We start from the raw sequence: 12912 nt of genomic DNA on the forward strand, positions 1-12912 counted from the left end.
TACCCTTGTACCATTCAAAAGCAAGTTATTGGAATTTGAAGATGGATTTTAAAAAAAAAAAAAGTGTGATTTTGACTTAATTAAAGCTCAAAGGCTGCACTTGAGCAAAAATATTGGATTAACTTCATTAGACGTAACACAAAACACTGAGTGAACATTATGCTGATCAAACTCTGTTGAGAGAAATAGTACGAAACACTAAATCCAACATTTGTAGGCTCTAATACTCTGTGCCATCATTCCCGTGGAATTGACGATATCAGACTTCTACCTTTGTCCTCCCAGAATTTAAAGAACATCTTTCAGCATCATCTGAACTGTAGAGGAAATAAAACAAAAAGGGCATTCAAGATGTTTTTAACTGTTTTAAAACTTTGTTTCAGAAATGAACTGTATATACACTTTACAATAGCATACAGCCTGACAGATAACAAAGATCTCCTAAAACATTTTAAATACATCTTCAGCACAAATAGCAATTCTTGCAAATAAAATGGCTTAATATATACTGAAAATTAAACCAAAAAAATAAGAAAAAAAAAAGGCATCGACACGACTGATCTTTTTGGCAGAAAAAGTGCCATGATTTAAATTTAATTCAGGACTTTCCCACAAAAGCAAGCTGTATTCTTTACATGCTAAGCTTAACAGTTCAGTGACATAGCGCTAAACTAAACATACAGATATTTGTAAGAAACAAAAAAAAGAAAACACAAAACTCCATCTGATGTAAAGTTAAATCTTCATTAATACATTTAAAAGTAGATATGACATGCCTTTAGAAATCAAAAATACAAAAGATTTTTTCCTTACTTTAAGGATTTTTTTTTAACATGAAGCTGCATGTATTGTACAACACTCAGTGTACAATAAACTGGTAATGCACATAAAAATGAGTTGGATGAAATGTATCCAATGCCTCCTGTTGACCCTTCAGAATAAAAGCCATGACTGACGATTTTACATAATCGCACAGCCCACTGACGAGATTGAGCGCATCGCACCACACTCAGAGTGAGGCTTGCATAATAGAAGATGGTCAGGATGGTGAGAGATCATTGGGTGGATGGGGAGTTGGGCTACCATGGTGGGATCTTGAGACCGGTCCCCTATTCCAAGCACATTACTTTTGCCTCTGAATGGGGACCGAAAACAGCGTGGAATCATAGAAAGACACTTGAGCCTTCACCCCACGTACACGTTACATTCATAGTCTGTGTACATGTGTACTCATAACGTTGTGTCTGAGCAAACACCGTTGTGGCCTTTAACAATGTAACTTGAATACAAGCTGATTTTTAAGTTCTGGAGAGCAATTTACTTGTGGCAAGAAAGGCAAAAACAAACAAAAAACACAACAGCAGGGCGTTAAGCAGGTGGAAATTACTTTCAGAAAATATCCTGTGCAAAAGTGAGCAGCAGGGATTGTTTGGGAAGAGCAGGATTCAACCTAGCCAATTTCCACATGGGGGCACGACTCAAATGGCATCACAGTACACGATATATATACTGCACACTATCGGCAAGGAAAAAGAAGAAAAAAAATTAATAAATTGTCAAAGGGTGGGTATCTCCATGTTTCAGCATCAGCAAAGCTTGGAGGTTTGATTGTCTCTTTCCAGTGAAGTATTTTATGGGTTGGAGCATGGGAGAAAAGCCACGAGCAGGAACTTGTATTGTATGGCACTATACAGGCAACACACACGCACACACACGCACGCTCGCTGTAACATAAAATGCACTTAAGATTCCAACAAAATCTAAAGAAAACGTTGCCACACCGTCACAGGCTTGTATTAGCGACGGGCATCCGAGTTTCCGTGACCTCCCAAGTTTAGGCTTGTACGGTGGCCAAAACATGGACAACACTTCACCCTACTGTGCGTCTCATCATCAATAAATTACGCTGAAAAAAAACCAAAAAAAAAAACAGAGTAAAACATCAGGTTGGCTTGAAAGTCAGTTGGGCAAAAAAACAAAAAACAAATCAAAAACACATTCATTTAGTTACCATTCTTAAACAATCCTTTTAACGGCTAAACACAAAGAACAAACGCTTAAAAATACTACGAAAAACATGTGAAACAGGCGGAGGGGCCGACGGTGAAGCTGACAGTAACAGTATGCTGCTGGTGCCAGGTACAGCTGGTACACGGTCTGGCCATTGACTTCTGCCACAGGTAGACTTTATGACACACTGGCAGAGGTGTGCTACATTAGTCATAATGCTACTGATATAGCCATCAAGTTACACATGACAATTAAAAGAAACCGATCGAGGTTTTAGCGAGAATACTTGCTCAGGAGCCGGAGACAATACTGATTACACACGAATGACGAACTGCTATTAAAACGAGGAGTTAACGGTGACACATCACTTTGAGAATGAATGCCCTTAAATCATTACAATGTGTCAGATTTACAGGTAAAAAGATCCTTAACATTTAAATCAAAGAGCCATGTTGTGTCCACGTGTGAAGCCAACACATTCATTTAAACCTCAGAATGAGAACAAGCTATAAAGTCCTGGATTCATTCCATTTTATTTGACTATGCAGCGGACTGTCATTTACAGGTTCTCCTATATGGGGAAATGGTTAACAATGAAACTTACATGACCCTTTTAAAATCTCGTATCTTACAAACAGAAATGAATTTTTCTTTTAAACCCCATCTTTAAAAACAAAAAACAAAACACCAGTTTTACCAGAAAACAAAAAAAACAAAAAAACAACTGCAACCAACAACAGAAAGTTGACGTAGCTACAGAGGAATGCATATGATTTTCAAGGCTACAATTTGTAGGCTTGCCCATACACCGAATCAGTGAGTGTGTGTGGCTAGGAGTAAACATACACACATGCACAGATTGATTTACAGGCCAGTCACTCCTGTTAAAAATGGTCTGTAGCCACAGAGTGTCGTATCGTCAGTACTGACAGCGTGAGCACCAGAGGGTTGGACTGCGGTCGGGCAAGGTGGAGTTCCTCTTTACCAGGTGGTGTTTTCATATCCACTAAACCAGCACCAAGACTTCAGAATTTAGTGTGGAGCTGATATCTGGCTCCACAGCTGAAGAGTTGCTTAAAAAGTGTCGACGACCTGGGCTTGTCCATAGTGTGTGTAATTTCATCTATGCGCTTACGATTTTTAGAAAATCTCACCCAGATCTTTTAAAAAGGTTTTCTTTTGAAGTTTTCTCTTTTTTTCTTGTTAAAGCAATGGTGAATTTAAAAACAAAACCAAAAAAAGGCTAATTTTTTTTTTTTAAGTAATGGCAATGTTGTAGTTTGTAATCCAAAGAGAGGCTTTTTACACGCACGTGTTGTTCTCAGTCTTTTCATGTTGTCCCCATTTCGACAGTTTGTGGTTGGCTTCAATCGGGGGGTAAAAGGTCGTGAAGCCGGAACCGTTCCCGAACGTGCGGCCGCACATCCTCATTCTGCAAGTCGAAGGGGTGGGGGGGTTAATTAAGTTTACTCACATGGTCAAGTTACTCTTATTGCTGATGTAGTTGATCCTACAAGAGTAAATGAAAGACAGGACAGCTTACCATCTCAACCAACTTCTCAAGGAAGGGCACCAGCTTCAAAAGCTCATTGTCATTCTTGTCCATGAACCAGCTCTCTATGGGAATCCCATTGGACAACTGCAGAGACCAAAGAAAAAAATCTATTTAATTAAACTGTGACCACAGAAGAATAGATCTGCTGTTCTGTTGTGTTTGAAGTAGCTGAAGATCTTAAGTGGGGTGGGTGGTGCTTTGTCCTTATAACTCCCTATAACCGATGTGCCCCAATCGGAATGACCAGAATAGGCAGGATTAGAAACAAGTAGAGCTCAGGTTGAGCCGTTTGGAGACAAAGAGAGAAGCAAACCTGAGGTGGTTTGGATATATGATTAGGGGGGAAAGCAAATATACTGGATAAAAGATGGTGAATATGGAGCTGACACACAGGAGGAAAAGAGGAACCATAGAGAAGATTCATGGATGTAGTGAAGAAGGATATGCATACGGTTGGCGCTGACAAGAAGATGCTAAGGATACCACTAGCTGCAGGATGATCAGCTGTGTTTATCCCAAAACAGAGCAGTCAAAAGTGGTAGCTGTAACAGTTCACTGTCTAATCTAGTAATGTCACTTCACCCTTCTATCCTCTGCTTGGGGAGTTACGCTGAGGAGCAAAACCAGACTGACTGTATTTGACAGAGTAATTTGGATTTTTTTTTTTTTTTTAATTATATCGCTTCTGTTCCTGAATTCTGGCATTAAACCTGATCTAAAAAGGGGTTTTGGAGGAACATTATGTGCCCTTTTTGATACAAACTGTCAATTTCATTGTATTAGACACATGTTTCAAGTGATGTACCAAAAAAAGACATTGACATTTAGTGTTGAGCCATATTTGAAATTCTCTTCAACCATCACTTGTGTTCAAGTGGACTTTTGTGCTAAATATTCAGGAATAAATCCCAGTAATATCAAGTTCACAGTAGAGGGACAAACGAATGACAACCCAAAGACATCAGGCGGGTGCCTCATCCTATCCCCCAAAACCTTTTTTAATTATTCCACTTATTGTCAGAATCTCTGATGCTTGCTGATAACCAGGCAACACCTGCATATCAGATGTTGGTGTCTCACCTGATATGCAAAGGCTTGTGGTGAATTGTCAATAATGATGGTCTTTGAGAGATCTCTTCCCAAAATGTTGAGATCCTTGATGTAGTTTCCCTGGACACAGACACAATGCTCACGAAACAACCTGTGCCTGCAGTCACAGTGGGCGAAGAAAGGAGGGGGGGAGGGGGGGGGGGGGGGGGGGAGACAAGGTTAGCAAAATTAGTAATTAGTAAACAGTTAAACATCTGGTTTATGAGCTCTACTCTTGATTCCCTCTGCTTAAACTTTGCTTTAAAGTTTCTTGTGCACCAATAACCAGCTAATAAAGCCCAACATACCTCACAAGCTGCTTTTTAGGATCCAAGATGTTGAGCAGTTTGTCTGCATACACCTTTTTAGAGGCTGTAAAGAGGATGATCTAGAAAAGAGAACAAAGGGTTCAAAAATCTTCAACTTTAAATCCTCATCTTCAAGCATTTAGGAATAATTAACAGAAAGAACCAGCTTGTAATTACCTCATATATTTGAGACATGCGTTCCAGAAACTCTCTAAAGAATGGCCTCAGGCGCACATACACCTGCACAGGACAGTTTAATGGTCAGTGATCATTTAGAATGAAAATATGATCCCATAAGAAAAATTTGTCCTTTGAGGCTTTTTAGAGACATGAATATGGCCCCCTCTAGTGGCAACGTGAAGAAAGAAGAAACTAATAATAAAACAAGACGTACCTGATAGATGACATCCTGAAAGAGGACAGGGAAGGTAAGTGCTGCGTCCTCCAGCTCATTTAAACTGCAGTGCACCAGAGTTTCATCCTAATCGACATACAGAAAAATGTCTTGAGTCTTTGGAGGTGTTTAAAGATTTCCAGAGAGATTCATTAATTTGAAAAAAAGTGTTGCTGACCAGGTCTAGGACCAGAGAGAATTCAGGTGTGCTGCGCGTCTTCAGGGGAAGGGCTGGCTTACGAGTGAGCTGCTCCTCTGTCAGTGGAGGGACGTGCTTAATGAAGAAGTACCTACACACCAAAACAGACTCATCAGTAAATGCCACAACATTCACAGTAAGTTGGAAACCATTAAAAGAAGGGTTTAACTTAAAACTCGAGTCTGCTTAAAATATCGATCCCCTTAGATTCAATAGCCAAAATGTTTTACTTATCGCATTTTTAATGACCACCATCGGAGTTTGCAGACAATAAAATTAAAAGCCTTGTGTGACTGACCATGCTCCTAATTATGTTTTTTCCTAAAATAGGACAGTAAGACTATATAAGTGAGGTACTTCTGTACATAAGGGTGTCAGGTTGGTGGTCTGAGTGTCATGTCTCTTCACTTTGATTTTACTTAGTTCAATCAAAGGTCTTTCAACAATATGAAAGAAAGAAACATTAGCCTTTATCCCCAATTTGTCTGCCTGTCCACATGCTTGATTAAGCTGAAATAATCACTGTAGCGTTTTTGTTGTGGAAACGGTTCAGTGAAGTGTAGCAAGCCTTTAAACTTACGGGTCAAACACTTCCCAGTCTTCCTCGTAGGATGCCTCTGGTGGTACTGTAGCTGGAAGGGTGTCCACATGTGCCATATCTGGACTGGTGCCTGGAGCTTGGAGCGCAACAAGAGTATTTTAAAAATGCAAATATTAGAAGCAAGACCATAAATCAGCATCACAAGAAGAGCAATCAGTTGCCACCATCTTCATTGTTACTATGTTTTCTCAGCTGTGGTATCTACCTGTGAGAGGGGGGAGGTCAGCATCCGTATCCAGCTCTCCTTCTTCAGTTGTGGGAGAAGCCTCGAGGATGTGTGGCGGTCGCAGAGGTGGGAGCTGTGAGACGCTCGAGTAGTAGTTGGTGGTGACGCACAGTTCCTGCGTGGATGTAGCAGTGCTGGTGGGCGTCTCCACAGCTTGCTCAATGTCCAGCTGCTTGACTATCTCCTCAGCCTCTAAAGCTTGGTCTGGAGAGTCCGAGCCAGAAGAGGCTGGGGGAAAAAAAAAAAAAAAAAAAAAAAAAAGGGAAAGAAGAGACATTTAAGATGGTGCCATTCTGAATTAACTAACAAGAAATGCATCTTCATCCTAACTTGCAGTCCAAAACAACTGGAAGAGGGGCTGATTATTGTCAAAAAGCAGCTTATGTTAGATTGTTTGACTTTAAAGTTAGTAATAAAAAGATAAAACGTGGTTTCTGTTTACAATTGAAAGCACAACCCCGACTACTTCGGAGTCCACTTACCATTCTTAGTTGGTGAGAAGAAGTTGAAAACGGGGGAGAAGATGGTCCCGAGAAGGGTAGTTCTGGGAGGGCTGGTGGTCACCTCAACGGCTGTCGTCTCCTCCAGACTACCATTGGGCTTCTCTTTACTCCTGTCGTGATTGGTTGCCTCTGCAGAGGAGGAGAGGGGACATGTTCAACAGTGTTAGCAGAGAAAACAGAACTAAATAACTAATCTTGTTTATGTGAGTTACTCACGTCCATTGACGGATCCTCTCCTGCCAACTCTGCTTATATTCCTCCTGGGTGTGTTGGGGTCTGTGGGTGTAGAGGTGATCAGGTTGTTGTCCACATCACAGTGGAGGCGTGTCTTCTTTGCTGGGGTTTCCTCCTGAACCTGACAAGACAACACACCATTATAGGAGTTGTGTAAGTTATAATGAGTGCAACTGTAATTAAATAACAGGCAAACAGATTTATCTCTGTTCGGTTGAGACCTCTAAACATTTCACAACCATGAGAGAGAGAAAGGGAAAAATCTTTTGTTGATGGTTCAGAATGACCGTTCTAGATTAGACCATCAGACACATCTACTATAGACTGACTAACCGGTCCATTAGACCAGTCATTCTCACCCTTGTAAACTGCCCTGCACGCCAAAAGTGATCCCACATCTGCTGCTGCAAGTCACGTTCTGGTGCAGATTTGGCCGGCCATGCATCTCCAAATTTTGTTTGGTTTTTTTTGTTTGTTTGTTTTTAACCACCAGTTTAAGGATGCACCATTACATAAGCTCAGCGACTGACAGATTACACAGAAGGAGATGTTGCAACATTGCAAAACAACCATGCCAACCCCCCCCCCAAAAAAACCCCTAAATAAACAAAAACACTGGTTTCCGCTTTAAATACTGCAGCAAGCATTGGCACAGACAGTGCTGGTATAATCAGTACGGAGTTCTCGCACTTGGCACATAACATGCAAAGAGTATAACAGGCTCATCAGGCACCAAACACAGAAGAGCCTTTTTTTTTTTTTTTTTATGTAGAGACATTTTGGCACCCATTACCAGCTACAGTCTGTCATTTTTGTTATCTGGTGGTGCCATTTAAGCATATTTAATAATGTCACTGAAGCATAAGGTGACTCAAACGCCCAACTTTTACTGAATGTGGACCCACCATGTTTACATGCACAGTAACTCTGACACATGAACAACAAAGAGAAAGCTAAATGATATTGCTAAAAGCGTGTCTTTTGTTTTTCCCCCATATTTCTCAAATGCAAACTCTCATTGTGCTTCCACTGAACCTACAAAAATATCTGCATGACACAGTGCATTGTCATAAAGGTCAGAATCTAAATTAAGCTTTTTTTTCCCCCACTAAGGAGTTAAAAACATATTTATAGAGACAGGGCAAAAAACAAAACAAAAAAAATAAAACACCTTTTGGGACTTCATAGGAAACTGCAGGGAGAAACTTAGCATATATAGTGTTATTATCAAAATGGCCATATGTTTTTTCATAGGACAAACATCTCTTAGCAGAGTTGACTTTTCCACTTGTTACCACCTCCTGTCCTTGCACACCAACTCTGTGAGCCAGAAGCTAAAATTAGACCAGAGCCCGAGTTCTCAGACAAGCTGCTGCATTCCACCAGACATTTCCTGGGAAACATGACACTCTCCACCAAGAAACACTGTGTTAAACTCAGAGACCTTGATAGCGCATTGGTTTTTAAAGCAGTGTTTAACATACGTGCCCAAAAAATTTTCATCTCTTTAACAGCTAAAAAAAGACAGCAGGAGAATAACTTCTCTGCCTACAAATTTTTATTTTTATTGCTCACAGACGGGGTGATGCGAGCTTGGAAGAGGTTACCTTCACAGCATTTCCTCTGATGAACTTCTTGATGGTGGAGAACAATCCTCTTCCAGTAGTAGGAGTGTCCTCTTCTACTTCTGAATGCCTCCGCTTGGTTCGGGATGGGCGGCTTGCCAGAGTGGGATTCGGTTGCTGAGACGCCTTACGCATTCTCAGCCTCATTGTTTTAGCAGTCACATGTAAGGCTGTTTCAGAAAAAGGAAACAAAAAAGAGCAAATACAGGAAGAGACAGAGGAAATCATTATGGCTGTACAGTAGAGACAACAGATTTAAGCAAACAAGTTGTTCTAGCAGTCTCAAATGCATTAACTTTTAAAATGGGTGCGTCAACGGGGTGCATCTGTGTGCAGAGGAGTAACACTGGTGAATTTTCTACCAACATCTGGATGCATTCAAGATCCCGTTTCACTTACATCAGTGGATCCGGCAACAACAGCTGGCTTTACTTTCATTTGTACCACTAATGGGAAAAAAAAAAACGTTACCCAGGATCTTACTGTACACATACTCAAACACTCCCACTCGAGTGTGCTTGTAAGATTAATGTTAAAGGCAAGTCCGTGTTAGACATAAGCTGAATAACTATACGTAAATATAACCAAAACAAAATCTGAAGGAACTACAGATATTTCCTAACGTTGAGTGACTTAGCACTGTCCTCGCCAACCTTTGCAGAAAACTTAAAAACAATTCACAGTGAACAAAAACTGTCAAGCATGCCTGGCCCTTTGTGGTTACGCAACTAAAAATGTGTCCAGACATATCCAGCAGCAGTCCACACACACACACACCTTCTCATTGGATACAGTACACATCTCACATACTGTAAATGTCCTTCCCTACATCTGCTTCACATTTACACAGGGGTGTATCCGTGAACATGCCACAAGTGTGCACGCTGTTGCCCAATCCCACATACAGGGGAGAGAAAAAAATATATATATAATAAAAAATAAAAATAAAAAAAAATCACCAGGAGCGTGCATGCTGACAGTGTGCCTGAAAGCTGCGCCTGCTCCGAGTATCAAATAACTTAGCAGATGAAGACAGTGTCATTACTTCACTAACTGTACTCATAAGGGAAGGATGCAGTCCATGATTTATTATACATAGGTGTCCTTCAAGTCAAAGACATGTTCCAGAAAATTGTTTAGAAAAAAGTTTCTCATTTGAGGGGGCTGTTGAAAAAAATGTAAATAAGGCCATCAGGAGAGATTTTGTAATAAACCTAATTTAATCCAGTTTTAGAACATTTTAAACTGTATGTGTATGCTTTTGAGAGTTAAAAAGAAGATAATTTTAGTCTACTTGTGCACTTTAATTCTCCTGAAAGATCCTGTTTTACTTTATAGAAAACCGTATCTTATTTCCATCATCTTGGCACAGACACTTACACTGTAGTAAGAGAAGATCACAAAATAAAAGCTTCTTTATTAAACAATTTCAGGTTTCCCTTCTCAGTGAGTTTTTCTGATTTCACAAAAGTATACAAGAAAAAATGTCTAGGATTAGACCTTTATTCAGCTAGAATTTTTTTTTTTTTTTTTTTAAATATAGTTATCAAATCTTGTATTTAGCTTTTTTAACCATACGAGTTTCTTTGCTAAACTCATTTTCTTTAAACTTTTAAACTCTCCAAAATAACTGACATTGTAGATAAACCACCACAGCACTCCTTACACAGCCCTTAATATATAAAATATCAATTATGTTACCACATACTACTTGTTAATACTTAGAAAACAACAACTAAAACTTTACTTTTGATACTATTCTGCCCACTGGTTTAATGTATTCTTGTTTCCTCTAGATTACAGTGAAAACACTCAAAATAATGGTGAAGCTCACACTGGTTTTTGTTTAAGTGATCAGATATGCCATTATAACCTGCAGTATCAAGTATTATTGATTCCAATATCCCAGCGGTTACCTTTAATCTTTGCAGACTGTCACTACTTGTTTTTGTTATGGTAATGTGTTTAGCAAAGAACGACACAACTTCTGACACCGCTGTTCTCCTAATTACAAAGTGTTATGAGTAGAAATATGTCATCCTTACACGTTCACTTTGCATAGGGGTTTTTCTAGAAATGAAAGAACACAGTTATGTCAATTACTTTGTGCAAATTGTGTAGTCATGCCTTTCTTTCTCGTGCATTTCACGGGAATGTGCGCAGCATACCGGACTTTCGAGTTGCTGCTAAATAAAGAATCATTTAAGTGCTTGTTTTAATTGCTGTACGATCAAACCCCACTAAAGCTCAAGACGGCAACAGCAAAGCTACTAAAGGTCTACCTTTCAAGCACAGCATACACTAAATGTGTGCTTCACCAAGGAAATCAGCCACTGACCGAGAATCATGCACACAGCTAGAGTACGAGCAAGAGAGCGGGAAATAGGAACATGCATGCAGCTGAGATTGTATGAGCAAGCTAGCCGCTAGCCCTGAAAACACACTGGAAAAACGAGTGAGGCCCTTCCCACAACCCGTCCGCTCTGCAAAATTTACCCCGAGGCTAGGGTTGGCTAAGTTGCTTAACGAACAGATGAATCATACAACATAACCGACAAAAACCACTACCATTTAGACGTATTTCACACCAATTCCACTTCACTTAGCGACCCGAAAACAGGCGTTTGAAAATGTTTGGTCAGTTATGAACCGACCAAACCCAGCTAAATGAGCAGCTAAAGCTAATCAACTGAACCAAGTACAAGAGGTCAAATTATGCTTTGTTCATTGTAATAAAAACAAAAAAAATCTCGACTACACAATCCTGCTTTAACGCACTTTGATATCATACTGTCAGACTTTGCGTCTGCCTGAAAGTAACGTTGCATTGTTTATGCGACCTGGCACTCTGGTCGCTAAAAGTAACGTTAGCATATTCAACGAACCAAACCCCCCAAATAGTCTAACTTACCGTCTGCAAGCCAGTGCGACATCGTACCTTCAGCGGAATAACGTTAAAAATGAATAAGACGACTTAATAAAAAGAAGCATAGGTCATCCAAGCTGGCGTAAAGTTCGGTGGAGGGGTTCACTCGAACGGCGTTAATGTCTTCATGTTTGTCAGCGGAAACTCGGAATCGTCAATCAAAACAGCCAACAGTAGCGCTATTTTATCTGCTAATCCCATCACCGCTACATTTAACCAACAATGCAGCTGATGCACCGGTCTGCTGAGGTACACGGACACGTCTAACTGAGCGCCCTTTGAATTCTATTAAACGGAAAGCACGGTGGTAAAGAGCGACCCTGGCGGAGCTCAGCTGAGGAATGCCAAATTGGATGCTAGCTTCAAAGGATGCTAGCAGGATTTACCTGGCGACAACCTGCATTGTTACATCTGTTACCTTATTTGGGTAAGAGTAGGTACATTCTATATGACTGTTGAGCTAGTAACAATGTATTCAATTTAGTAAAAACACGGAGTAGATAAAATGTAACTAAACGTGATATCGGGTTGTTCAGGAATTAGCCAGGTCCGTGGTAGGCCATGTTTAGCCGTCCTTAGCTATGTAACCTAGCTTAGCACCGCTGGGTTAACTAACCGAGCCTTCTTAAAAAAATCAGCTTCTGGCAAACAGATGTGCACAGGACAGGGAAAAAAATTACTATCCTGTCGTTAGCCACTATTACATAAATGAGGAGTACAATAAGTCAAATGAACGGGGTAGGTTAACGTGAGCGACTTACTTTACAGTGATCCGCAGTGGCTGGAGATGATGACTCAAGGGTGATTAACCATCACAGCAGCGGCACTGGTTTGTTTTTGTGATCGGTTCCGAGTTTTTCCTTCTATAGCTACTCACGGACTGTCTTCAAAATGACACACCGTTGTGTTACCAGGCGCCATTTCCCGCCTCTGCTCAGTCTTTCCGAGGCAGATACCCGTATGGGACACAGACACACCCCCTTACCTCTCAAAAACACCAGCCAGTCTGCAATGATCACTGCCGCGAACCGTTTCTTCTGCCAGCGATCATAAAGGTAAAGGACTGCTCGTCTTTGTGGGTCATCATTTGCAAGCAAGTGGTGAAATACAAAGCAACAACCAAAATAAATAAATAAATAAAACAAACAAACACAAAACCCCACTGGATATGATGCACTAAAGATACCCAGGCAAAACACACGACTATTTTGAGGAGGAGGATGACAACCTATCATTCATGCA

The 12912-nt window shown here is 40.4% G+C and overlaps 1 protein-coding gene across 3 annotated transcripts; it reads right to left on the reverse strand.

The window, feature by feature from the left end:
* Nucleotides 1–426: 426 nt before the first annotated feature.
* ctdspl2b (CTD (carboxy-terminal domain, RNA polymerase II, polypeptide A) small phosphatase like 2b) lies at nt 427–12641 on the reverse strand. 3 transcript variants are annotated; one of them, XR_010093945.2, is made up of 14 exons: nt 11656–12070; nt 8727–8914; nt 7102–7240; nt 6865–7014; nt 6362–6610; nt 6136–6232; nt 5535–5646; nt 5357–5443; nt 5140–5202; nt 4963–5042; nt 4646–4772; nt 3554–3649; nt 3323–3442; nt 427–1906 (listed from the first exon to the last, which is right to left on the reverse strand). XR_010093945.2 is itself a non-coding variant. In XM_063474781.1 (13 exons), exons 2-13 carry the CDS (start codon nt 8889–8891, stop codon nt 3377–3379), a joined length of 1431 nt encoding a protein of 476 aa, XP_063330851.1. In that variant the 5' UTR covers nt 8892–8914; nt 12432–12641; the 3' UTR covers nt 427–3376. The 3 variants fall into 3 exon arrangements, 2 of the variants coding, with proteins under 2 accessions (XP_063330851.1, XP_063330838.1); XM_063474781.1 differs by lacking the exon at nt 11656–12070 and adding an exon at nt 12432–12641 and having other exon boundaries at nt 427–3442; XM_063474768.2 differs by having other exon boundaries at nt 427–3442.
* Between the last annotated feature and the right edge of the window lie 271 nt (nt 12642–12912).

Source organism: Pelmatolapia mariae, linkage group LG1 (assembly GCF_036321145.2).
Source record: "Pelmatolapia mariae isolate MD_Pm_ZW linkage group LG1, Pm_UMD_F_2, whole genome shotgun sequence".
Lineage (NCBI taxonomy): Eukaryota > Metazoa > Chordata > Actinopteri > Cichliformes > Cichlidae > Pelmatolapia > Pelmatolapia mariae.

What these genes read in the sequence shown, in the direction of transcription:
- ctdspl2b (XM_063474768.2), bottom strand. Translation starts at nt 11,677, where the DNA reads ATGTCGCACTGGCTTGCAGACG. An exon ending in GAGAGGATCCGTCAATGGAC is followed by an intron (nt 7,015 to 7,101) that starts GTGAGTAACTCA and finishes CCTCCTCTGCAG; the next exon opens with AGGCAACCAATCACGACAGG. An exon ending in CTTCTCACCAACTAAGAATG is followed by an intron (nt 6,611 to 6,864) that starts GTAAGTGGACTC and finishes TTTTTCCCCCAG; the next exon opens with CCTCTTCTGGCTCGGACTCT.